Below are 27,010 nucleotides of genomic sequence, written 5' to 3'. Positions count from 1 at the left end.
TACCCCTTAGGAGGAGAGAATCCTGACCCTGAATGCCCAAGCATCTGACTGACTATGTCCAAGCCCTAGGACTGGTATCACAGGCTGCTCTCAGGTCACATTATGAGACCCTTGACTGAAGGTTGAGTCCCTTGATTTGAATGAGGACTGCTGACAACCAGGGCAAACTTCCTAGCTTGGTGTCAGTGCTGAAAGCCAGACAGAAGTACTGTGAGCCTGATATCTCTAGCTCTGGGGGCAAAGAGCAAAAAGGCAGGGATGGGAGCTGTGAGCATCCATGTGGGCTCAGGGTGAGAGAATGTTAAGGGAGAAAATGAACAGCTGGAAATGCATCATTTTCCAATCCATGCACTGGACCTAAAGTGGCCTGGCAGCAACATTGCAAAGATAGTTACTGGTAGGCTCTGAGGTACAGCCTTAAAGTGCAGAAACTTTAAAGTGTGAATTGGAGATGTGCCATGATAATGTGGAGGAGCTGACTGAAAGGCAGTGCCAGAGTCCCCAAGGACATGGCATGCATATAGTCACTGCCCTTTGAGGGTGTCCTGAGATGCTGTTACCAAGATGGAGGTCCTTAGGAGTTGGCAGCAAGCTGGAGTTGCCAAATTTACACTCAGACCTATGCTGAGATTTCTTGGTGTCTTGTTCATTCACTGAAGGCAGTTAAATAGGAAGCTGCATATTAACGAGGGAAGATCTGCAATTACTTAGGCTGATAACAACCAACAACAGTCAGAATTTTTTATGTGTCATGGCATTTGATCAAAGGCATGTGCAAATTTCTTTTGCACATGTTCTTGTTTTTTGTTGTTGGAATTACATTCATGAAAGCATCTCTTGCTATTTCAATTCTTTGTATAATTTCAGTTTTCTTATTTTGCATCTTCTGTGATTATCTGACCAAAGTACAACATTTTTTTTCAATTGTTCTACATTTGTCCCCATCAATTGAAATGGTCAGCCCTCAGTTTTGTCGTCTTTTTGCGTTATCTGAAAATTTCTGCTCACCCAGTCACATTCAGGAATAAAAGATCTCTTTGGTGGATTGCAGAATGTCTGGAAGAGATGACCAGGTGAATTTAAGCACTCGATGCTTACCTGTGCAGTTTACTCCATCACCCATGAATCCTTCCTTGCATTGACAGTGATGGCTGTGACCAGTGCTGATGCAGTTAGCTAATTCATGGCAGGGAAAAGGAAATGGTGGAAGGCATTCATCTGAAAAGAAATTTAAAAATTAAAAATGATTAATACAGAAAAATAAAATCAGATGTTATTCAAAGAATTAAAGTAGCTGTATCATTCAGTAATGTTGACAGACATCTTTCTGCTAAAGAACACAACACATGTGGATGTGTGGCAGATACATAGTGGACAAAAATCAGTCATATCAGCTGATTGTACAAATTCATAGCCTAAGTATAACACCCAAGAGCACAAATCAAAATTCAGTCCTGGATGTCATGGGTTTCCATTCATTATGAGCAGAAATTCTGTAGTTTTGCTGACCCATTCCTTTTTATGCATTCCTAGTGTTGAAACTTCCCATTGGGAGTGAAAATTAAAGAAATCTAGTCTTGAGCATAGATTTCAGTATCAATGCCAACTATGTATGTTGGGTTATGATTTGAGTAAATAAATAATATTTATAGAAGCTTGTTTTAGCCATACAGACTGACAAAGTCCAAAAACTATTGGTTTGTCCGAAAGTGGCTAACTCCAGTTTGGTTGAGATAATAGCACCATAATTAATTTGAAAGAGGAAAAGTGTGTCTGATCCACGCTCCTTACCTCTATATAATAGCACTTTCCACTATCTACACATGCACATTTTAGGATCTTGATCAGATGGGCCAATGGGCTGAGAAGTGGCAGATGGAGTTTAATTCAGATAAATGCGAGCTGTTGCATTTTGGGAAAGCAAATCTTAGCAGGACTTATACACTTAATGGTAAGGTCCTAGGGAGTGTTGCTGAACAAAGAGATCTTAGAGTGCAGGTTCATAGCTACTTGAAAGTGGAGTCACAGGTAAATAGGATAGTGAAGAAGGCGTTTGGTTTGCTTACCTTTATCGGTCAGAGTATTGAGTACAGGAGTTGGGAGGTCATGTTGTGGCTGTACAGGACATTGGTTAGACCGCTGTTGGAATTGTGTGCAACTCTGGTCTCCTTCCTATTGGAAAGATGTTGTGAAACTTGAAAGGGTTCAGAAAAGATTTACAAGGATGTTGCCAGGGTTGGAGGATTTGAGCTATAGGGAGAGGCTGAACAGGCTGGGGCTGTTTTCCCTGGAGTGTCAGAGGCTGAGGGGTGACCTTATAGAGGTTTACAAAATTATGTGGGGTATGGATAGGATAAATAGACAAAATCTTTTCCCTGGGGTGGGGAGTCCAGAACTAGAGGGCATAGGTTTAGGGTGAGAGGGGAAAGATCTAAAAGAGACCTAAGGGGCAACTTTTTCATGCAGAGGGTGGTACATGTATGGAATGAGCTGCCAGAGGAAGTGGTGGAGGCTGGTACAATTGCAACATTTAAAAGGCATCTGGATGGGTATATGAATAGGAAGGATTTGGAGGAATATGGGCTGGGTGCTGGCAGGTGGGACTAGATTGGGTTGGAATATCTGGTCGGCATGGACAGGTTGGACCGAAGCGTCTGTTTCCATGCTGTACATCTCTATGACTATGACTCTATAAGCACTTAGCTACCATGTTCCCAAATGATCAAATAGCCTGCTAAGATTAACTATCTAATTTCATACATGAGAAATGGTCATTTTAGCAAGCTGCTTGGTGATGCCATGCACCTATAAAACTGCACTCAACAGAAGTCAATTACTTCTGAGACAAAAGAGCAAAATTGCTTTGAAGAGGAAGTGAAAGGAAAATAAGAGTAAAGATACCATTTAAAAGTGTTTGAAATCAAGATTTAAAATGAGATTCGTATTATTAACAATTAAGCATGTATAAATTGTAAATGAAAGTAGTGATTTACAACCTTTTATATATTTGAAGATAATATGTGGAGAGATTATCTGAGTAAATCATTTTGAATCACCATAATCACCAGTTATTGAAAAGCCAGTTGGGTCCAAGTACATTTCTGTAAAATAATCCATTCCGTTTTATGTTCTATTGGATTTCCTGACAATAACTGTACCTAAGTGACCTGGCAACTGGCCACAAAGCTAGGAAGATTCCCCCGATTATTAACTGGATCTATTGAGCTTTTGGTTGGTATGTAATAATGTCAGTGGCTGAAAGTGTTAATGCTGAGGAGTATATTAAACACTGCTCCATTTGAGGATGGACCATGGCCTCACGGGTTATGGTTTTGGACCATGAATGAGTAAAATGTAAAATCTAGGTCTCATTGTCTCAGCAACAATGCCAAATGTAATTTGTAGGAGATAGTGAGATGTTGGAAAAGTGCAGCAGATCAGGCAGCATCTGAGGAGCAGGAGAGTCGATCATTCCTGTTGAAGGGCTTATGCCCGAAACGTCAACTCTCCTGCTCCTCGGATGCTGTCTGGCCTGCTGTGCTTTCCCAGTGCCACACTTTTTAACAGGGTAATTTGTACCTAGTTGCTGTTTAAGACAAGACTCTTTCCTTGTCAGACTATAAGGTGTTTTTTGTCCTCTCCAACACTAGACCCAGCAGGCCATGTAGATCCTTGCCAGAAAAGAGGAAGGTCGCAGCAAATCTACGAAATGGATCTTATACTAGGATGAGCTGTGGGGAGAATTCATCCTTCCACACTGACTAACTTTGCCCAGTTAATTCCTTCTCTTCTTTTGAAACTTCATTGTTTCTAATGCTGTACTTATCTATGTTAAGTTTGCTACTCCCCCCTTGTCTGCTATCGGATGCATTCATATCTGTTATTTGCCCTCAACATGAAATAAAGCAATGCATCTTTCTTTGTTGAGTTAGAAACATATCAATCGATGAAGCAATCTGGAGAAATTCTAAAAGAGAGAAATCCCATTTTAACCATAATGGATCACCTTTATTTCAATTAATCTTATGAATTTTTTTTTAACTCGCTCACAGCATTTGGGCATTGTTGACTGGGCCAGCATCTATTGCCATTGCCTAGATGCTCTTGAGAAGGTGGTGGTGAGCTGTTGTCTTGAACTGCTGCAGTCCACATGCTGTGGGTTGAGCCTAGGGAGGGAATTCCAGGGTTTTCACCCAGTGACAGTGAAGGATCAACAATATATTTCCAAGTCAGGATGGAGAGTGGCTTGGAGGGGAACTTGCAGTTGGTGGTGTTCCCATGCACCTGCAGCCCTTGCCCTTCTAGATGGAAGTGGCTGTAGTTTGGAAGGAGCCTTGGTGAACAGGAACAGGAGTAGGCTATTCAGGATCTGCCACAGTATTCAATATGATCATGGCTGATTGAAGAAATCAATGCCTTTTACTCAGCCTATCCCCAACCTGTAAACCATTGGTCATCAGAAATCTATTGACCTTCAGCTTAACATACTCTGCCCTGTGACAGAGCAAATTCTAAAGATTCATAACCACTGTGCTGTGTTTAAATTTCTGCTTATATATCATCTCCACTTTTGCTGACCTGAATCATGCTGAGATCAGTCAAATTTTCTTGTCTACTTGGTTCTAGTCATATGTGTTATTATTATCCATATGTTAACTCTATTCTATCCATTTGGATTTTGTCTTAAATCCCACTGCATTCTTCCATTATAGAACTGTCCTTTGCTCTCATTAACACTACAGTTTAACTTTTCCCCTCCTTGTCGAATCATGAATGATTACCACATAGAAAGGGCCATTTAGCTCCTCATGTCTCTGCCAGTTCTCTTCAACAGTAATGCCATTAGTCCCACTCTGCAGGCTTCTCCTTGTAGCCCTGTAAACCTTTCCCCTTCAGGTTTTATCCAATCTCCTTTTGAAAGTTGCAATTGAATCTGTCTCCACTACACTTTCAGGCAGTGTATTCCAGATTCTAATTATTGCAGTACAGATACTCCTATATCCGAAATTCCAAAATCGGAAAAGCTCCAAAATTCGATTTTTTTTCGTGGAGTATGGAGCATCATTTTAGCGTGCAAACAGGTGACCTAACTCCACACCCACTCGAACCCCGTCACTCAGATGTGACATAGCGGCGTGGCCCAGCACTTGCAGGCATCAATTGCGTCTCAGAGCTCGGACTATTTGCACGTGCATCTGCTGTTAGGTAATTTTTTTTATTTCACTGTGAAAACGTCATTTATTCAAAAGTCCGAAAAATTCCGAATTCCGAGAAACAACTGGCCCCAAGGATTTCAGATAAAGGATTGTGTACTTGTATAACAAAACTTTTCCCTCACCTTGTCATAGTTATTTTACCATTTAGCATAAGTGATTGTCTTCTGCCATTCTGTCAATGAGAATTCGTTCTCTCTATTCATTCTGTCTATATCCCTCATTATTCCGAACAGTTCCTTCAAATTTCCTGTCAGTCTTCTTTTCTCTCAGAAGAATAACCCCAGCCTCTGCAATTTATCCTAATATCTGAAGTTTCTGATCCTTGGAAGCAATGCAGGATTTTTTTCTGGACTCTCTTTAAAGTGTTCACATCCTTCCTAAATTGTGCTACCCAAAATTGACCATAATACTTCAATGTTATATACAGGTCCATCATAATTTCCATGCTTTTGCACTTTACATATACAGCCCAGGACCCTTTCAGTTTGGTAGTTACTTTCTCAACCTGCAAGGTCACTTTCAAAGGTTTGTGCACAAACACCCCAGGTCTTCTTGAACTTCTGCAGTCCAAGTGTTGTAGCTACAATATCCAGAGTGGTGTTCTGAAGAGAATTCCAGGATTTTACCACAGCAACAATCAACTGGAATTAGGATGGTGTGTGTCTTGAAGGGGAACTTGCAGGTTGTACTGTACCTGTCCTTCAAGGTAGTCAAAATTGTAGGTTGGGAAGATTGTCCCCTTGTCAGTTCCACAATAGTGATTTAATCTCTCACTTTCTCAAGACCACTTTCCTTCCTTTTCTCTTTTGATTGTATTTTCCCATTATTTGTTTCAGTGAGACCTTCTGTTAAAATCTAACATCTTTATTAATGATCCTCTTCTTCATTAGACTTTCCTCATTCCTCCCCTGCCAGATTATTGTTCTGCTGATTTACTTAGAATCTCTGGAAAAGGTGCGATCAACTTCATTCAATGCTACTTTGTGAACCTTTGCTTATAGTAGAGCCTCACCCAGTTTCCAAGTGTCTGAACTCTTCCCTCCTTGCAGCCAAGAATTTACCTTCCTCAATGTCCTCTCCCTAATCTGCCAACATATGGAAGAGAGATCAATCCAGAGATTATTATGTAAGGTCTTCTTTTACACTCTAGTGCCTAACTCTAACCTAAACTCCCTCAATTCAAATTTAAACATACGTTTATCTGTGTCATTGGTTCCAATGTCAGCAATAACTTTGTGTGCTCCTTCTTTCTTTCCTTTCTCCTGTGGTACTGTCAACCAAACATTCCTTTCAAAAAAGTGACTGATTTAATTCGCAACTTTTTCCTTATATTTAACACATGTATTTCTAGGTACCAATGAGATAATGAAATGATATATATACAGTTAACAATGTAAAACATCATCAATATGACATTTTATCTTGCCTTAAGTGTAAGTGACAGACAGAGAAAGCAGAAGATGTTATGAAGACAGGAAATGGAGTGAAAGCCTACCAGTGTGGACTTGTTGGGCCAAAGGGCCTGTTTCCATACTATAAGAAATCTAATCTAATCTAATCTAAAAAACAGGGAGCAAGAAAAGAGAGGAAAAGCATCAGTGACCAACTCAGAAATCACTCCTGGCAGTAAGACCGATCAGTGCTAATGTTGCAGATTTATCTTACTACAGCCAGCAGAGAAAATTTGGGAGCTCAGCAAAAGTGAACAGACAATAAAAAGGCCAAGCAAAAGAGACAGTAAACAAAATCAGAAAAAAAGGAGATGAGCAGAAAGAAGGTTAGAAAGAAATATGTGTCATGGAAATACCATGAAGGTCAACATGGATCTATAAAATAACAAGTTGAAGAGATGGATCATTAATGCCCGTGATATTTTATTTCTATTTAATCTTTGCTCCATAAACATATCCTCACTTTAATCCAATGAATTTAATGTAAAAGTATTTCTTAATAATTTCTCACCATGTAAAAAACATTTGTATCCCTCTTTCCCATTTGCAATGGTTGCAGATGGACATGTACCACATTGGAAAAGCTGTGGACTGATTTGGTTTATGCATTTCAGTTCTGGGAAACAAGGCTGCCCTTTACAGTGATCTTGATATTCTGAGCAGAACTCTCCTGAAAGCAGCTCTGAGCATATACATCCGACAATCTGCAATGAAAGGAGAACAATGCTGGCCATCTGTATTCTTGTTATGTATCAACACTGGTGGGTGAAGGTAGATTTGAACCCAATTCCTCCTACTTAAAGTTTCTAATCTCAGCTCAAAGCAGATGCTGCAGAATAAAACCACAATGATTACTGTCAAGCTACCAAGCATTGACCTGCGTCATTCCCTCGGGGAAAGTGAGGACTGCAGATGCTGAAGATCAGAATCGAGAGTGTGGTACTGGAAAAGCACAGCAGGCCAGGCAGCATCTAAGGAGCAGGAGAATCGATATTTTGGGCATAAGTCTTTCATTAGGAATGAAGCTTGTGGGCCAGGGAGCTGAGAGATAAATGGGAGGGGGGTAGGGCTAGGGGAAAGGTAGCTGAGAATGCAATAGGTAAGTGAAGGTGGGAAAGAAGGTGATAGGTCAGAGAGGAGGGTGGACCAGATAGATGAGAAGGAAGATGGACAGGTCAGGAGGGAGGTGCCAAGCTGAAGGCTTGGGACTGGTATAATGTGGGGGGAGGGGAAATGGGGAAACTGCTGAAATCCATATTGATCTCATTTGGTTGCAGGATCCCTGCAACCTGGACATCCGTACTGGCCCGTTACCTGCCCTTGACCTCTTCATTTCTAACTGCCGCCGTGACATAGACCCCCTCACCCACTCCAACCTCCCGCCCTCAACGCGCAGCCCTCCACTCTCTCCACTCCAACCCCAACATCACAATGAAACCAGCAGACAAGGGGGGCATTGTGGTAGTTTGGTGCACCAACCTCTACACCGCTGAAGGCAGGTGCCAAATCATGGACATTTCCTCCTACTGCCCCCTCGACTACAACCTCACCTTCCATCACCAAACCATCATCTCCCAGACCATCCACAACCTCATCACCTCTGGGGATCTCCCATCAGCCTCCAACCTCATTGTCCGTGACCCCCGCACTGCCCCATTCTACCCTCTACTGAAGATTCACAAACCTGACATCCCCAGTCGATCCATTGTCTTAGCGTGTTCCTGTCCCACAGAACTCATCTCTGCAGACCCTGACACCGTCCTGTACCCCCTTAATCCAGGAACTCTCCATCTACATTCTGGATACCACCCACGCCTTACACCTCCTGCAAGACTTTCATTTCCCCAGTCCTCATTGCCTCATGTTCACCATGGACATCCAGTCCCTATACATATCCATTTGCCATGACAAAGACCTCCAAGCACTCCATTTCTTCCTCTCACACCATCCCAACCAGTACCGTTCCACTGACACCCTCATCTGCCTGGCTGAACTGGTCCTCACACTTAACTTCTCCTTCCAATTCTCCCACTTCCTCCAAACTAAAGGGGAAACCATGGGACCCAGCTATGCCTGCCTCTTCGACGGATACGTGGAACACTCCATCTTCCGCAGCTACACCGGCACCACCCCTCGCCTGTTCCTCCGTTACATCGATGACTGTATCAGTGCTACTTCGTGCTCTCACAAGGAGGTTGAATAGTTCATCAACTTCACTACCATCTTTCACCCCAACCTCAAAATCACCTGGACCATCTTGGACACCTCTCTCCCCTTCCTGGACCTCTCCATCTCCATCAACAGTGACCGACTAACCACGGACATCTACTACAAACCCACTGACTCACACAGCTCCCTAGACTACGCCTCCTCCCACCCTACCTCCTGTAAAAATGCCATCTCTTATTCACAATTCCTCCCCTCCGCCGCATCTGTTCACAGGATGACCAATTTCACCTTAGAAAATCCCAGATGGCCTCCTTCTTCCAAGAGTGCAATTTCCCTTCCCACATGGTCGACGATGCCTTCCAGTGCATCTCCTCTACTTCCCACACCTCTGCCCTTGAACCCCGCCACTCACAACGCTACAAGGATAGAACACCCCTGCTCCTCATCAACCTCTGTATACATCGCATCATCCTTCACCACCTCCGCCTCCTACAAACGGACCCGACCACCAGAGATATATTTCTCTCCCCACCTTTATCAGCATTTTGGAGAGATCATTCCCTTCGTGACTCCCTTGTCAAATCCTGCCCCCCCCCCCCCCCCCCCCCACCCAGCAGCCCTCACCCCACTCCCGGCACCTTCCCCGCCAGCACAGGAAGTGCAAAACCTACGCCCACACCACTCCCCTCACCTCCATCCAAGGTCCCAAAGGATCCTTCCACTCCTACAAAATTTTCCTATATCTCCACCAATGTCATCTACTATATCCATTGCACCCGATGTGGTCTCCTCTACATCGGGGAGACAATCTGCAGATCATTTCAGAGAACATCTCTGGGACAACCGCACCAACCAACCCAACCGCATCATGGCTAAACACTTCAACTCCCACTCCACCAAGGACATGCAGGTCCTGGGCCTCTGCACCGCCAAACCATTACCACCCAATACCTGAAGGAAGAACGCCTCATATTCCACCTTGGGACTCTGCAACCACACGGGATCAATGTGGATTTCAACAGTTACCACATTTCTCTTCCCCCCACATTATTCCAGTCCCAAGTCTCCAACTTGACACCACCCTCCTGACCTGTCCATCACCTTTCCCAGCTCTCTGCTCCACCCTCCTCTCTGACCTATCACCTTCTCCCCTCCCTTCATCGACCTATTGCATTCCCAGCTACTTTCCCCCCAACCCCACCCCCCTCCCATTTATCTCTCAGCCTCCCTGGCCCTCAAGCCTCATTCCTGATTAAGAGCTTTTGCCTGTCGATTCTGCTCCTCCTTGGTGCTGCCTGACCTGCTGTGCTTTTCCAGCACCACACACCTGACTCTGCATCGTCCCCTGCCTCTGGTTGCAACCAGCTACTACTGAAGGAGTGGAATCTCTTTGATTCCTGTATAAGGCAAAGTTGACATGGAGCTCCTTCAAAGCTATATCTGTACAGTCAAAGGCATCTTGTGGAATTAGGAAGCCCTCTGTCTTTTCTCATACTTCATTTTCTGTGTTTCTCTTTGTAGCCAGTTTTTTCACAGATCATCAACATGCGATATAATGATTGCATGTTCCCTCTAAAAAGGGGCTGGTTGCTAGAGAAGCAGGCCAGCTGAAAAATACATCTGTCACATATGCTGTTTGGATTTTGTTGAATACCCAGCTCATCAGCAGTGTGTTCAGCACTGACCCACACATTTAAATCATTGGAAGAAGCCACAAGAATCCCAAATGAAAACAGGTCGTACTGGAGAAGCACAGCAGGTCTGGGAGCATTTGAGGAGAGAGATACAGAGTTAATGTTTTGAGTGTGATATAAATTTTCTTCATAACCCATGACTTCCAAGTCCCGTATCCAAAATCAAGAGTAATCTCATTTCTTCCCCATATATGTTAGAGTGAGAATAACAAAATATTAAGAAAGTAACGCCAGTATCGTATATCCAACAATATTTTTATGTTAGAAATAATCAAAAATACATGCAATGAACATAGTAGAATCAATTGTAGGAACCATATAGGACAACACACTTGACTGCATAGTGTATTTTAATAAAGAGAAAAGGTAAGTGTACAAAAACCACATCCTATTCAGTGCTTATTACTTAGCTCCAACCAATAATTGATTCCTTTTCAACAGTGTAATATATTATTTAACCTCCTTTTCTAGAAATATTTCCATACTCACCAATCAGATGGTGCCTGCAAAGTGACTAACCTGAAGTTTCCCCAGAAAGTGTGCCTGCAGGATTGTATCATAATCACATTCACCTCCATCCATACAGTTGCACATCTGGACAGTTGGATTCAGAAATGATCCACTTAAGTCATCATTGACTTGAACGGTTAGTTGAACTGGCTTGATAGTTTTTGGTGTCCAGGTCAAAAGGCCTGTGGCTATATTTTTTACAAAACCCATCAAATATACAAAAATAAGTGATCAGCATATAGACATTATTGCCGCAATATTAACGTAAGGAGACTTACATCATGTTTAAATTAAAATTTCCTGGGAGGTAAATGCTTGCACAAGAATTGCAAAAAACGACACTCTTGTTTTAATATTCCATTTATATTACTTATCATCATCTAGAGTATAACTCTGTTCACTGTTTCTTTTCCTAAAATCTGCAATTTCCAACTTTTGTGTACTAAACTGCATTTATAGCTAACTGCCCATTTTTATGCTAATTTGTATCTTTCAGAATCTCTTGCTTTCTTTCTCATGGGTTCCCACAACTTGTAATTTGGCATCATTGGCAAATTTTGATAATCCTGGTCTCGTGCCGAAGTACATGTAATTTATGTAAATGAAAATAAATCACCTGGAAAGAGTACTGTCTGCCAATTTGAACTCCATTACTCGTATTCTCTCTTTACTGCAAACTCATCACCCTTTTATCTTCCTTAAATATTGTGGGTGGGTTTGGTTTGTAGTAGTGTAATGCCAGTGGGGAAAACCCACCAACCCCTTAAATAGGGTCATTTTTCTTAAGAGGACATCATTTGGTGTATAGAGCAAACTTACAGTGTTTAATGTGGGTTAAATAGTAGTGGTCACAGTGGAAATGGAGAGTGAGAGGGAGAGAGAGAGAGAAAGAGAGAGATGGAGCTCAGCACAAGGAAGAAGCTATAGTAGGTTCAGCTATCAAGAATACTGTCCAGTATGCCTGAATTTTCATAATTGTTTGACATGGCACTTTATCAAACCACTCTTCATTTATAGTCTATTTTATTCCGTAGATAACAACATGATGAATGTTAGTTCAAGACAGCAGAATGCTTTCCCAGTGATTAGATCATGCATTGACAAGTCATAAATATCAAAGACAAATATAGGCTAAATACGTATTAAACTTCCCCAGGAATGCTCACAACACACATCCTAAGAAACCATTACTATGCAGTGACATTTTCCATATTTCCAGAGAAACGCCATTGAGTAAAATGGTAAGATTTGCACCAATAATAGCAATAGAATTAGATTTTGATGTGCATCAATATAAGAACAATGAGAACCATGAAAACTCATATTTGCAATGAATAATACGGTTAGCTAAAACAAAGTTCTGGGGTGGGAGGAGAGGGGTTAGCCATGGCAGGGAGGGGACTGTTGTTATGGAGCACAGAGGTTACAAGGCAGAAAGGGGCAATGAGAGGGAATTTATAAGAATTCTAAATTGGACAACCAACAGTGAGGGGTGAACAAGAGGTAGTGATGAATAGGATACAGACAGAATTTTGGATGAACTATAGTTGATGGAGCATGAAGCATAAGAGGCAGGTCTTGACAAATCAAAGATATGGAAGAGAATTTCTACAGCAGTTGTGCTGTGTTCATGTTGGAGGCATGCAAACTACAGAGTTTGAATAGGCAGCTTTTATGATGGAGAGAAAATAGGTTCAGAAGCTCAGCTCGAGGTCAAATACCAGTGCTGAGGTTGTGAACTAACTGGTTCAAACCAAAATGTTGCTGGGGAGGATGACGAAATTGGTAACTCAAATATGGAGTTTGTGGTGAAGGCTCAAGATAATGTCTTTAATCTTCACAATGTTTGACCACAGGAAGTTGCATCTCACCCATGACTGGACAAGCAGTATGAGGGCACAAAGGTGATTGATGGATGGAGAGAGATGACGCATGATCAGCATGCATATGGAATCTGACTCCATGAGTTTGGATGATGGAACCCAGGTACAGCATGTAGAGGCAGAATGACAAGAAATGTAGGGCAAGGATGGATTCATGCCAGATTTTAGAACTCACTGTAGAGCAAGTTTGTTTTTCAATATCTGTTGCAAATGAAAGGGGTGTGGGTTGGTAAAGTGATGTGGAAATTAAGGGATACAAGGAAATAATCAGAAATCTGCTTATCTATAACACAGACTATTGAAGCAAAGAGGTCACCTGAGCTAGCAAGATAAAGTGGAAATCCTCAATGTGTGGAGGAAGAAAGAGATGTTTAGGAAGGACAGAAAGAAGGAAAGACAGAAGAGGGTGAGCAAAGTGAGTTGAGATTGAAATTGGACGAAAGGGCATTGAAGAGCAGAAGTGTGGAAATGTTTCAGTGAGAAACTTTGGATAGGTTTAGTCATGTGTGGGGTGTGGAATTGTGAATGAGGGATTTAGGGAGAGGCATTTATGAAAGGCAGGACATTGAGTGACCGGAAGTAATGATGGGCCAACGTGAAAAAGGGTGATAAGTTATAAGTTCACTTCCACATGATAAAATGATTGAGTTCTGACTCACAAAGATTTTCATGAATAATTACCAACCTGGGTTTATTGTTGCTCCTTGAGGAGTAGGTGGTACAAGTGCAAAGTTGATTTTATCTTTGTTGAGGTCTTTAGCTGTAAATTGAACCCTTGTTGTAGTATTAACTTTAACCCGAATTAACAACGGGCCAATAAATGTTGGAGGCATGTTTCCTAAAAATAACAAACAGATAGAGTATCAATTCAACACAACCTAAAGGACTCACATTATACTAAACAGTTAACTCTTGTAACAACAGAAGGATGTTGTGAAACTTGAAAGATTTCCAGAAAACATTTACAAGGATGTTGCAAGGGCTGGAGGATTTGAGCTATAGGGAGAGGCTGAATAAGCTGGAACTGTTATCCCTGGAGTGTCGGAGGTTCAGGGGTGACCTTATAGAGGTTTATAAAATCATGAGGGGCATGGATAGGGTAAATAGACAAAGTCTTTTCCCTAGGGTGGGGTAGTCCAGAACTAGAGGGTATAGGGTTAGGATGACATGGAAAAAATATAAAAGGGACCTAACGGCCAACTTTTTCACACAGAGGGTGGTACGTGTATGGAATGAGCTGCCAAAGGAAGTGGTGGAGGCTGGTACAATTGCAACATTTAAAAGGCATCTGGATGGGTATATGAATAGGAAGGGTTTCGAGAGATATGGGCTGGGTGCTGGCAGTTGGGACGATTAGATTGGGATATCTGGTCGGCATTGATGTGTTGGACCGAAGGGTCTGTTTCCGTGCTGTACATCTCTATGACTCTAAATGTAAATTGAGTAAAATTGTTCCTCTTAGTATATTTCTCACTGTGTATAACCAATGTATCAATTTCACAATTTTCTCACCTTAATCAATGTATGATTTAAGAAGGTAATACTGTTGTAATACAGTACAATTGAACAGAGTTACAGCAAATCCCTATTGAATGAACTAAACAAGACATCATGTGATTAAACTAGCTTTGTCTGAACCATAAAGTCAAATACACATTACAAAATGTTCTAATATTGCTAAATATATTCAGAGAGTCAACCCTTCAGATTTCTTCACTGTCACTTTGAAATACATTCCCAAAACAAAATTCTGCTAAAGATGTCTAAAATTAATCTTATTCAGAATATTTTGTAAAGGTCTTGCCAGTGACAGCATTTATTCATTATACAACATCTACCTAAATGATAACGTACTTACCAAAAGTCACTGCAGATTTCTCATACTTCATGTAGTAATCTTTAGTTTGCAATCCAATGTTTGTATCATTAGTAACTAGGATATCATGAATGCATGCAGCGTTGCCAGAACATGTCCTGTTGATATTGTTTAGTGTTTTATTATCTGCAGATGCAAGGAGTACTGATGTGAAGATTGGCCTAATTGTTCTCCAATTTTCCATTGGCTGATGTGAAAGGAAAAGACTTTCCGGAGGTGGTACCTGCCCTGAAATGTACAGTGCCAGAAAGAAGTTAAAAGCAATCTTTCTTCATATACATCAGAGGCTTTATTGTTTCTATTAAGATATTTCACCCTTTTGCATCTTTAATATGTTGAAATTAAGACTATGGAATTTTCTTGCTTAGAAGGTGGTGGAGGAAGACCATTGAATAAGTTTAAGTCAGAGGTGGGTAAATTCTTGTTAGAAAGGAGAATCAATGGTTCTCAGGGAAGTTGAGAATGTGGAGTTCAGAAACACAAATAGACCCCAGCCATGATCTTATTGATTGATGGAGCAGGCTTAAAGAACCAAGTGGTCTACCTCTGATTCCTATTTCATATGTTGGTATGTTCATTAGACACCTTGTATGATGGGCTAAATATCTTCCTGAAACACAGATGGATAGAAATTATCAACTACAATTTTTGGCTTTGAGTAATAATGTAAAATGGGCAGTGGTGAATCTTCAGCTGTTCTGATTTTCACTTCCTTTGACCTCAACCGTAATTGGTTCCAACCTGAACCATAGATTTGGGCTACTCTCTGTCCGATTCTGCTGTTCACCCACCATGGAATATAATGTTTAATTAGGATTCTGAAAGCTATCTATCTTTTACATTTTTGAATCTCTTACACAATTTCTCCCCTATCCACTACCTTTCTTCTATTTGTTCCCATTTACTCTATGATGTACAGTGTAGCTTTTGGCTAACCTCCCCTATGTCTATAGTCGTGCCTGCATCACAGGTGTTTGATTCTGAATAGAAATAGAAACTTTTCTGATGTGCGATGGTTGTATCTCTATCCTTTCCTACTTAAAAAAAAAAATCAAAATTACTTCTTCCAGGGATTTTGTATGGAAAGCCCTTTGCTGTTGAATGAGGTAACCTTTGCAGCATTAATGGCTTGTAACAACAAATTTTAACAACTTGTTAACATTTATTTATTCATGGTTTATTCTCCACACTTTTACAAATCCTCTTTACACTGATGACAGTGAAAGGAAGCAAAATTCAAAAAAAGATGTACTAACCTAATGTCCTAAAAATGCACATTCTTTATCTTATGAGAAGGAAATGATGACTTTTTTTGGACCACAAGAAAACCTATTAGTACTTTATCTAGAGAATACCTCAACCCATCAGCCCTCTAACAATATTCCTTAATTTAAAAAAAATTCTCACATACAATGTGAGCCTTGCTGGAAAAGTCAGAATTTATAGCCCATATTTTTGTCAGATCCACCACCATGTTTCTCTTATCCATTTGTACCACTCCTTACAAAAGGCTTTACCCAGTAATTAATTCAATAATTTTATTATCTAGGATACTATTTAAAAATGATTACTGCATCTTAAACATCATATATGTTATCTTTTATAAACTAAAATGTAGCAGAGACAAATTTGATTACAATTCAGGTGAAATTACCTTCTCTCAGTTCAAGACAGTGAGAACTTTTTGAAAATTCCTATACCAATATTATAGATCTAATTTTCTCTTACTTAACAGTTATTACCTAATAGGCATATCCTGCTTTACTGTGGGTGCAGAGATAAACTTATAACATTTAAAAATATGGGGACTGCAGAAGAAAAGAATGGCAGTGAGTGAATGGACCAAAATGAAGCCTGGGCCACTACCATACTGTACTGAAGAGTTAGACCTCTGTCCCTCAGTGAGGAGAGAGAAACCCTCTGGAGCTGCTGGCTAACTTGATAGGTCAGCACATCCACTCATCCTAGTAAACCTCATCCAGAGCTCAGTTGGAGGTGTTGCCTACAATGGGAGCAGGCCACAATGAAGGTGTAATGAAAGCCTGGTCTCAGGAAAGCAGGAGGTATTGGGTGGGGAATGTTTTCCACCTTACAAAGGATGGCAAGGGGCTTGGAGTCTTAGGTGCTGAAGTGTAGGTGATGGGAAGTAAGGGTAGCCACCATCTCTTTGGGAATTGACTTTGATGGGCAAATCACACTGTCCAAATCTAATACCTCACTTTCTCACTCACCACTTTAAAACCTTAGAAAGAAATGGACTGCACATTCCTGTCCAGCTATCAATGTCAACTGGTATATGGCACAGGGAGGATATATTTAGATCAACTGAGTGTTTAACAAGTTCATAGATAGATGCACACTTAAAACATTTAAAGAACATTTGGACAGGCTCATGAATAGGAAAGGTTTAGAGGGAAATGGGCCATTGCAGGTAAATGGGAATAGTTTAGTTTGGGAAAGCTGGTTGATGTGGATGGGTTCGACCAAAGGGTCTATCTCCATGTTTTATGACTCTATGACCTTTAATTATTTACACATATATGGTTGGTGGTCTGCCAATTTCAGTATCTGCCTAGCCCCAGATACATGGAGGTGAGCTAGGGATTGGATGGGATGGTGATGGGTTGGCCATTTTACTTGTCCACATTGGAAGCACATTTGGTGGGTGCATGTAATATCCAGCCCACAGCCTTTACAAAGATGCTTGAATCTATTCTGAAAACATGTAAGCTTTACATTATCTTCAGTCCTATCAACACTGTAGCTGTTACTTTAAAATTTGTGAAAATTTACAACTTTGCGCACCAAAGCTCCTTGTATGAAACAAGAGTTGTTCAGATGATTCCATTCACTTTGCATAACTTTCAAACTGCAAGTTCAGAAGTTTATGTCAACTAAATTTGAAATAAATTTGTCAATTCATGAATGAATGTACATGTGTAAATATTACCTAAGTTCTGATTAATTAAATTCATCATGACCAAACCTAAAATTAATCATGGCTTTTCTGGAACTTAAGACTGGTTTTAGATCCTACACTTTTAAGCTTTCATTTTCTAATTTCAATTAGATTTCCTTTTAAAGTAAACCGTATTATGTGTAATACCAATCTATTTAAACTTTGCAGGGTCAGCATGTCAGCATCATATATGGGATGTCAGCATCAACACAGAGGTGCCCGCAATTCTTCCAGAGTACGTCTTCATCTGTGTGGTTTGGGGGAATTGTGGGTTTATGCAGGAGAGATGGTGAAACATCCTGAGGGTGCTTTGTAGGTCATTTCAAAGCCATGTCGTCAGAGGGTTGAAAATAAATTAATCTTCCCAAAATCCTTAACCGTAGACACTGTATGATGGTGGGAAACTAAGGTAGTTTAATTTACATGTAAAGTATTGTTCTTTAATTAAATAAAATGCTAAAATTGCATAAACGAAGATGCTGATGCATTTTAGTAAGAATTGTTGGTTGGAACTGGGAAGAAAGAGATGGATCAAAAGCATAGGTGAATTATTGATAATGACACCTTTAACAGAGTAATACTTCTTAAGGTACTTCACCGGGAAATTATTAAAATCTGATGCTGAGTCACAGGAGGAGATATTGGGGTAGATGACCAAAGCTTTTAGTCAATCAGTAGGTTTTAAGTAGAAAACAAGCGCACCAGTGTTGAAGCCATTAAAATCCAGGATGCTCAAGTTATAAGAATCAGATGGGTGAAGATATCTCAAAGAGTTTAGGTTTAGTGACAGTTACAGACATACAGCATGGGAAAAAATATGGATAGATTTGGAAACAAGGATGGGAATTTAAAATCAATAAGCTGCTTAACCAGAATCCATTGTGGGTCAGGGTGATGGGCTAACAGGGTTTGGTAAAAGAAAGCTTCAGGCAGCAAAGTTTAGGACGAGTTTAAATTTATGGTGGATGGAAGATAAGTCTGGCTAGGAGTACTTCAAAGTAGTTATACAGAGAGGTTCAAAGGCATGGTAACAGATGAACTGAGGCAAGGATGGAATTGGGTGGATTAGTCATGGTAAACGCAGGGTATAAGGATAGGGTGGGATTCTGTTGAGAGGGTTGGTGCCGACTCGATAGACTTAATAGCCTCATTCTGCACTGTTGAGACTCTATGACCCTAAGACTGAGTTTGGCTCAGTATTGTACACCATCAATAGCTTTCTTACTTTTACTGTTCAGGGTCACACAAAAGCAATGCCTATTTGAATGAGCTACAATATGATGCTGATGCCCATGAAACAGACATGTGGGACATTGAGGTGTCTAAAGTGAAATAAGACTAAAGTTTGTAATCTCTATTATAATGACTACAAAGACCTACAGGATTGTTGAAACTTATATATTTCCGCTTCAGTTGGAAAACTGCCAGCTTGGAACTTTAGTTGATCTCCATTTGGAAATAAAAGGTCATCTGCTGATTTACTGCTCCACAAACCAAGGAGGCCAAGAGTTCTGTTGTAGAAGGAATGTGGCAAATGGACTGTTGCCTGGAGGAAGCCACCTATGCCAATCTCCACTGTAACCTGTAGTCCTGAAAAATAAACTGCAGAGCATCTTGTCCCCTTTTTACACACCAGGGCCAACTGGTTATGACTGAAATGGTATACTTCTGTGAAAAAAAAAGGAAAGGGACATTTACAAAAACTCATCTAAACTGTAGGTATCAAATTTTGTTATCAGAAGTTGATGAAAATGGCAAATGACTGAATCTTCAATTCAATGGCTTTTTAATGAAGACATACGCAAGATGTAATGGAATAGGTTTTGTAAATACACATTACAATGACAAATTATTAAGTGAATAATGTAAGATCTATAATACACCAGATTAATTTATACAATATAATTCAGACTGGCGTTACATGTATGCAGGTGGGATGTATAGACCACCCTCATGTTAGATATATTGAAGGCTACAATGCACACTGTAAAGATTGTAAGCAGCAATTAGCAACTACTTGTTGACTGGAGTGCAGGTAACATCAGTCACATGCTTTCTGATCATTTGAATGATCTTTGCCTTCAGCCAATGGGATCTGCCCTGTTGATTGGCTGGAAGCATCAACAGAAGGCAAACAACATGAATGGCTTGCACCATTTAAAATATCATGACCATAGGTGTCAGAACATAAAATAACTGTGGATATTTTTAACCCTTTGTCAAAAGATGATTACAAAGAGACAATAACTGCAGATATAAATAAAACTGCATGGAACCAATGGGATGTAACACCGACAGATGTCAAAGAAACTTCAAACAGATTGGACTGTAATCTCTTGTAACTACAACAAGCCACCTCCTGCAAGTTATGTTGGATTTTCACTACTTAGTTTACAGCCCCAAATTGTTCAGCTGCCTGGGAACCAATCACATCGTTGTTGGCAGACAGAAAGTCTCTGTCATCAATTACTGATCACAAACCTATGGACAAAGCAGGTATTATTGCCAGCTAACCTTCCATTATGCACAGTCCATAGCTCCAAATCATCTAAAAGCCATCCACTTATACTTAGAAGCACAGGAACAGGAGTAAGCCATTCAGCCCCTCAAGCCTGTTCCAACATTCAATGAGATCAAGACTGATCCGTGGCTAACTCTGTACACCTGCCTTTGGCTCATATCCCTTAATACCTTTGCTTAAGAAAAATTTAATCAATTACATGATTTAAAATTAACAATCCCTGATCCTGCATCCACTGCTGTTTGTGGGAAAGAATTCCAAACATCTACCAAACTTTGTGTGTAGAAGTGCTTTCTAACATCTCTCCCGGATGGTCTGGCTCCAATTCTCAGACTAAGCTCCTACTTCTAGAAATCCCAACCAGTGGAGATAGTTTATCCTCATCTACCTTGATTTTTCCTTTAATGTCTTAAAGAGTTTGATCACCCCTTAGGTTCTAAATTTGAGAGAAAATGGGCCTAATTTGTGTAATCTCTCCTCATAACTTAATTCCTAAAGTCTATCATTCTTGTAAACCTACTTGGAAAATGGATTGCACATTGAAGACAGAGATGAGGGGAAATTTCATCTCTCAGAGAATTGGGAATTGTGGATTTCTTTACCAAGTGAAGGCTGTCAAGATTAAGAATATTCAAGGATGACATGGACAGCTTTTAAGGCATTAAGGGAATCAAGAGTTTTTGGGAAAAGACAGGAAAATGGAGTTGAGGATAATCAGATCAGCCATCATTCAGTGGCAGAGCAGACTCAGTGATGTGAATGGCCAATTGTTGATCTTGCATCTTATGGCTAGTCCCTTCACTCCTCCATTTTGCCCAGCCCTCTCACATGCCAGGCACACCAATGGCACTCTGCCTAAGTTCACGGTGAAGGATGTCAGCCAGTCTTGTCGTCTCAGACACTGATTTACTCTCTTGCCTTCACAACCTGGTCACTGTGCCAAATTGGATGGCATTGCCAGAAGTGGCACTTTAATTGGCCTCCTCCTGAAAAATTACCCTCAAAGGTAGATTATTGTCACCAACAAGCCTGGGACCTAAAATTGGTCTGGCCTGCTGAAAGTTTTCAAAGTCTGAAGGATTTAGCCCAATATATCCTTAATTTGTCACAGAAATGTGTATGTGCCAATAATACCATGTTGGAGCTCAAGCAGCATTAGTAACACCCAAAAGTAACTGATGATGAGCCCAATTTCTTATCTGAGGTATATTGTTGTAAAAATGTATTTCTTTACAAGTCTGTCAATGTGTATTTACAATAATATTACAGTTTTGACTTGTTGAGATATGATATTTACAATTAATGTCTTTGAGCAGAAATAGATATTTAATAGATCAGCACTTGTAACACTTTCATTGGGCTTTTTACAAATTCTCACCTAAATCTTCACCTTTGTGCAATCTGATATCTTTATCATTTACTGTAACAGAAAGTTCCTTTCCAGACTTGGAGCATCCCCATTCTACCTGATTGAAATGAGAAAAGGTCCGTCTTTAGTTTAAGACTGAAGATAGCAACACTGTTGGTGACTGCTTCAAAAAAAAGTATTTTAAACTTTTTAATTCTGAGAATGAAGTACTTACTTTCATCCTTACCATCCCCTGATAAAATGCAGCAAACTTTACAAAGGCCACTATGTTTATAAAGGTGTTGTTCCTGATTGTTAGGTAACTTTGCCCTTGAAGAGTAAATATGTTATGTCCTTTGGTTGATGACAGCCTGACAATGACGTATTCACCAAGTCCATGAAATATGTAATCAACTCCATCAAATGTTTTCATATGCAGCGTTCCATAGACTTGACCTTAATAATAAGCAATTTTTTACAAGTATTTATCCATATATTACATACTTTGACATTTAAAAGATAAATTATGTTTTTAATCGGCCTGTGTTTATCTGTAGTCTAGACTGGGTTGGCTGAAATTACCTGGGTAAATATGAGTGTTGACATTTGGTCTCAGGGCTAATGAAATGAAATGAAATCAAGTAGGACCCTTGCTCCTGATGCCAATGCAGTGGGTCCTGTTGAAACATGCACACTATTGAAAGAATAAGTGGAGATATCCACGTTATTCCCACGATTATCCCATTACTGACATAGTCAATCAACACTCTCCCACCTCATTCATGAAGAATGGCTATTCAAGATGCCATGCATCAATCCATTTAATCAGGAAGGGTTATAAGGGAAGAGTATAGAGAGAAAAACACATCAATGGGAACCAAAACATTGATTTTGCTGCCTGCTTGCTGGCTTGTTTTATGATAACTCCTGCTGAGGGGTCTGAGTCTGTACCTTACAACTACTAATGGGTTCAATTTGATTTCCATGATTGGGTGGATGTGTTAAAGCTGTTCATGAGGTTGAATGCAATAAATTAATTATTCTACTTTCCTAAGGGAGACGGTTGTTTTGCAGTTTCAGAACTCTTCAGGGTGATTATGGTATTAGTGACTAACAGCTCTTTGACTTACCCATTGCTCTCTCAGTTGGAACTCAATGAATTATTGTAAAAGGAAACAATTGGCAAAAAGGAAATAACATTTTCAAAACACTGAATCTGATTTAATTAAACACAACTCTCAACACAACTAGCCACAAGTCATATGCAAGATATTATTGCTTACCTAAACCCAATGAAGTATAATTCTCACACTTATCAATAGGCCGTTTCGCATAATACAAATTGCATAAGGAAGATTTTGTGCAACACCATTCAAAAGGTTCCAAATCTCCTTCTGTTAATAAATAGTACAGGCATTATGATTACAAGTCAAAGCATTTGGATTATTACAGAGAAAGATGAAATACAAAGTATTACCCAAGAAGCTCTGCAGCGATAATCTTTGCGTCTTGTTTTTAGGGAAGGCGGGAGTTGACAATTTGGAATACTAGATACCATCCCAGTAATGGAAACAAAATAAATATTAGCACTGGCGGCAAATCCTTGGTCCTCCTTAATTCCATTGAACATAAGACCTTCTTCAGGTCATCCATGTTACCTTCTCATTTAAAAATAACACTCAACAAAATACAATAAGTCTTATAAATATTGATAAAGTTTAATTGTGCAATCGCCAAGGCCATTATGTCTCTCTTATTGAGAGAAAGGTTCATTAGCTGAAGTCAACAAAAGTTTAGCTGTTTGGATATTTCTTATAATCAAAGCTCAGTATTCCACAATTGAAATGTGACTGTGAAAGTTTTCAAATTGCAGCATCCTCCTAGAGCCAAAATTTAGATTACTCGGACCAGGATCTTCTTGGTTTTCGAGAAAGCAGGAATACTTGGAGGAGGGAAGCCTGCGAAGATGGATCTTTGGTAATCAGGAACCTGATGGCTTGTTGGTGGGCCTTCTACTGGAGTTAAGACCTGGGACAAAGAAGATCTGGCCACCAAAATCAGAGGCCATCAGCTCCAGAAATTGGCAGTGCTGTGGCTACTGCTGCTAAAGTACTTTCCGGACTCCTGGGATGGAGGTTTGCTGGTGGGAAAGGTGAGTGTTGCTTATGGAGCAGGGCGGGGGGTGGATTTTGGCTTTGGAACAGTGGGGCAGGGATTGGCCTTTCATGGCCATTATCCCTATCTGAGATTCAGTCCCTCAGTTGTGCGCAGATTAGTGCACATTAAAGAAATGGGAATTTGTGTTGCAGATGTTTCGTCCCCTGTCTAGGTGACATCAGTGCTTGGGAGCCTCCTGTGACGCGCTTCTGTGATCTTTCCTCCGGCATTTATAGTGGTTTGAATCTGCTGCTTCTGGTTGTCAGTTCCAGCTGTCCATTGCAGTGGTCGGTATATTGGGTCCAGGTCGATGTGCTTATTGATTGAATCTGTGGATGAGTGCCATGCCTCTAGGAATTCCCTGGCTGTTCTCTGTTTGGCTTGTCCTATAATAGTAGTGTTGTCCCAGTCGAATTCATGTTGCTTGTCATCTGTGTGTGTGGCTACTAAGGATAGCTGGTCGTGTCGTTTCGTGGCTAGTTGGTGTTCATGGATGCGGATCGTTAGCTGTCTTCCTGTTTGTCCTATGTAGTGTTTTGTGCAGTCCTTGCATGGGATTTTGTACACTACATTGGTTTTGCTCATGCTGGGTATCGGGTCCTTCGTTCTGGTGAGTTGTTGTCTGAGAGTGGCTGTTGGTTTGTGTGCTGTTATGAGTCCTAGTGGTCGCAGTAGTCTGGCTGTCAGTTCGGAAATGCTCTTGATGTATGGTAGTGTGGCTAATCCTTTGGGTTGCGGCATGTCCTCGTTCCGGTGACTTTCCCTTAGGCATCTGTTGATGAAATTGCGGGGGTATCCGTTTTTGGCGAATACATTGTATAAGTGTTCTTCTTCCTCATTTTGCAGTTCTGGTGTACTGCAGTGTGTTGTGGCCCTTTTGAATAGTGTCTTGATGCAACTTCTTTTGTGTGTGTTGGGGTGATTGCTTTCATAGTTCAGGACTTGGTCTGTGTGTGTGCCTTTCCTGTATACCTTTGTGGTGAATTCTCCGAACGGCTGGAACTGCTTCACAGGAGGCTCCCAAGCACTGAGGATGTCACCTAGACAGGGGATGAAACATCTACAACACAAATTCCCAGCTCAGCGAACAGAACCACAACAACGAGCACCCGAGCTACAAATCTTCTCACAAACTTTGAACACATTAAAGAACACTTGCATGCCAAGTGACAACCTGTTCATAATGGTTAGCTAGATGGGTGGATCCACGCTTTCTCATCCCACCTGGAGCTGAAATAATTGCAGCCAAGGCAGGTCGAGGCTGACTACCATGGGTCCACTATTTCAGGGTCTAGAAGATTCTACTCACTGCTTGGAATTATTTAATGACAGTAAGGAAAATCATTTATTGTTTGTAAATATTGAAACTGTTACTCCATATACGGAAAATACATGTTTCCAAATAGTTGAACGTCCATTTAATGTCCATCTTAATAACTCCTAAATGTCATGTCTGACTAATGAAAGTTATCAGACTAACCTAAACTTCAATTGCTACCTGGTTGCTAATGGTCATAATTGGTGACACAGGTAGAAATAATGAAAATAATTGCAACATACTGCACAGCTACTCCAAATATTAGTCAGCAGATATACTGGAACTAGAGCAGGCAACAGTTGTACGGGGAAGGGTTTTTTTTCTAAAGGGGATAGCATTCAGAGTAAAACAAAACCTTACTCCAGGTATAGAAAGACATGTTATAAATCTCCCTGTAATCACACACATTGAAGCAAACTTTAACATCTGTGTCAGGTTGGCAACTTATGAAGCAGTGAAATGATCTGGGATAATTCTAAGTGTGAATATAACCAGATTATACTCAATCTAAATCAATCAGATCTCTGCTGTTCTTTTGTGATAACATGTCGTTAATATATTTGAAGTTGAACTGCACATGATTTTGCCTAAAATCCAGTTTCTGAAGAGTTGTGTATTTATATGACTGAAAGGACAGTTAGCTGATCAGTTTTGAGTTGGCTGTCTAGAAATATTTAAGACAGAATCAAAAATAATTTTTTAAAAAGTCAATTTCCCCTTGCTTTGAATTTTGTGCTCAGGAAGCCTTTGCTATTTAGATTTTCTTGCACAATGCAAGAATCAAATATTCTCTGTCTCCCCACTTGTGTAGTTTTGGAGATTTTAAGTTTCGGAAAAAAGTAACAACATTAGTTACTTTTCATAGCACAACACACCACCAAGTCTCAAAAGAGTAGACAGGAATAGGAGGTAAAATCAATCATTAATAGTGAGTGTTTGAAAGGGAGGATTTTGGAGGGCATTGAATCCAAATGGAGGGAAGGAACTCTGCGGTTTCCAGGTTATAAGAAACAAAGAGCAAGAGTTAATCCCAAATCCCTCATCATCTGTCAACCAGAAAATAATTTACTTCCAGTGATCACTCAGAGTTAGTCAGGAACTGAAACTCTGAATGATTCAGCTTTTCATCTCTTTTTAGGCAGTCAGGCTAACTGCAGTGTTCTAACAGTAACTCCCTAACAGCATCAACTAGCTGAAGGTAATTTTGATCCATACTCACTTATATGGTCCTGCAGCGTCGTTGCTTCTGGGGTAAAAATAAAGTATCGATCAGTTCTTCCCTCAATCAGGTAACCTGAACTATAGATGCATCTTCGACCAGCTGTGAACTGATTAGGTAATGCAGACTGAAATGTTGTCCTTTCTCCTTCCATCTTCTGTTGGGTTGAAACATTGAACAGCATAATCTCTGGTATAAAACGGTTATCTTCCTTCGCTTGCGACTCATGGCAGGGACAAGACTGTACATCAGTATTCCAGGTGGAAGGATGGGGTTCAGTTAGATACCAATGCCAGCACTTTTGCCGGAATGTTTTACTATACCTACTGGAGTTTTGCAGATCCAGACGATAAGCCCATTGCCCACGAAGTCCTGTGTTTCCAATTACTTGATCTGGCCTGTATCTTCCTCTTGAACCATAAGTTTCATTTTTTTGGGTTTGGGGATCATTGTAAAATATTCCTTTCCCATTTGTGTAGCCCATTAATACTCTTTGGAATAATCTCTGGCCAGGGTTCCAATGCATTGTGGCATATTTCATTAAAGCAAATGAGAAAATTCCATCTGTAGTCAAAATGCACTGAAACGTGTTTGTCTGTAAATAAACATGTTAGGGAAAGTCTTACATTTCTGTGAAAGCATAAATGATATCAAGTAAGGAAACAGGTACGAATTTACAAGCCAAGCCA

At 40.4% G+C, this 27,010-nt stretch overlaps 1 protein-coding gene across 1 annotated transcript in view; it reads right to left on the bottom strand.

Annotated features, from left to right (window-relative positions):
• The window catches only part of LOC122553176 (mucin-4), a 95,272-nt gene that overhangs the window by 56,674 nt on the left and 11,588 nt on the right, over positions 1-27,010 (bottom strand). The window contains exons 5-14 of the mRNA XM_043696763.2: positions 26,322-26,916; positions 22,911-23,021; positions 21,863-22,083; positions 21,658-21,745; positions 19,139-19,426; positions 14,782-15,027; positions 13,609-13,761; positions 11,050-11,228; positions 7,179-7,371; positions 1,099-1,218 (exon numbers count right to left, since the gene is read on the bottom strand). Coding sequence (XP_043552698.2) covers positions 1,099-1,218; positions 7,179-7,371; positions 11,050-11,228; positions 13,609-13,761; positions 14,782-15,027; positions 19,139-19,426; positions 21,658-21,745; positions 21,863-22,083; positions 22,911-23,021; positions 26,322-26,916 — 2,194 coding nt within the window. The remainder of the gene's footprint in view (positions 1-1,098; positions 1,219-7,178; positions 7,372-11,049; positions 11,229-13,608; positions 13,762-14,781; positions 15,028-19,138; positions 19,427-21,657; positions 21,746-21,862; positions 22,084-22,910; positions 23,022-26,321; positions 26,917-27,010) is intronic.

This window comes from Chiloscyllium plagiosum, unplaced genomic scaffold (genome assembly GCF_037043375.1).
Source record: "Chiloscyllium plagiosum isolate Xiang-an unplaced genomic scaffold, Cpla_swu_hap1 HiC_scaffold_10, whole genome shotgun sequence".
In the NCBI taxonomy this organism is placed as follows: domain Eukaryota; kingdom Metazoa; phylum Chordata; class Chondrichthyes; order Orectolobiformes; family Hemiscylliidae; genus Chiloscyllium; species Chiloscyllium plagiosum.
This window is presented reverse-complemented; position numbering and strand designations above follow the sequence as displayed.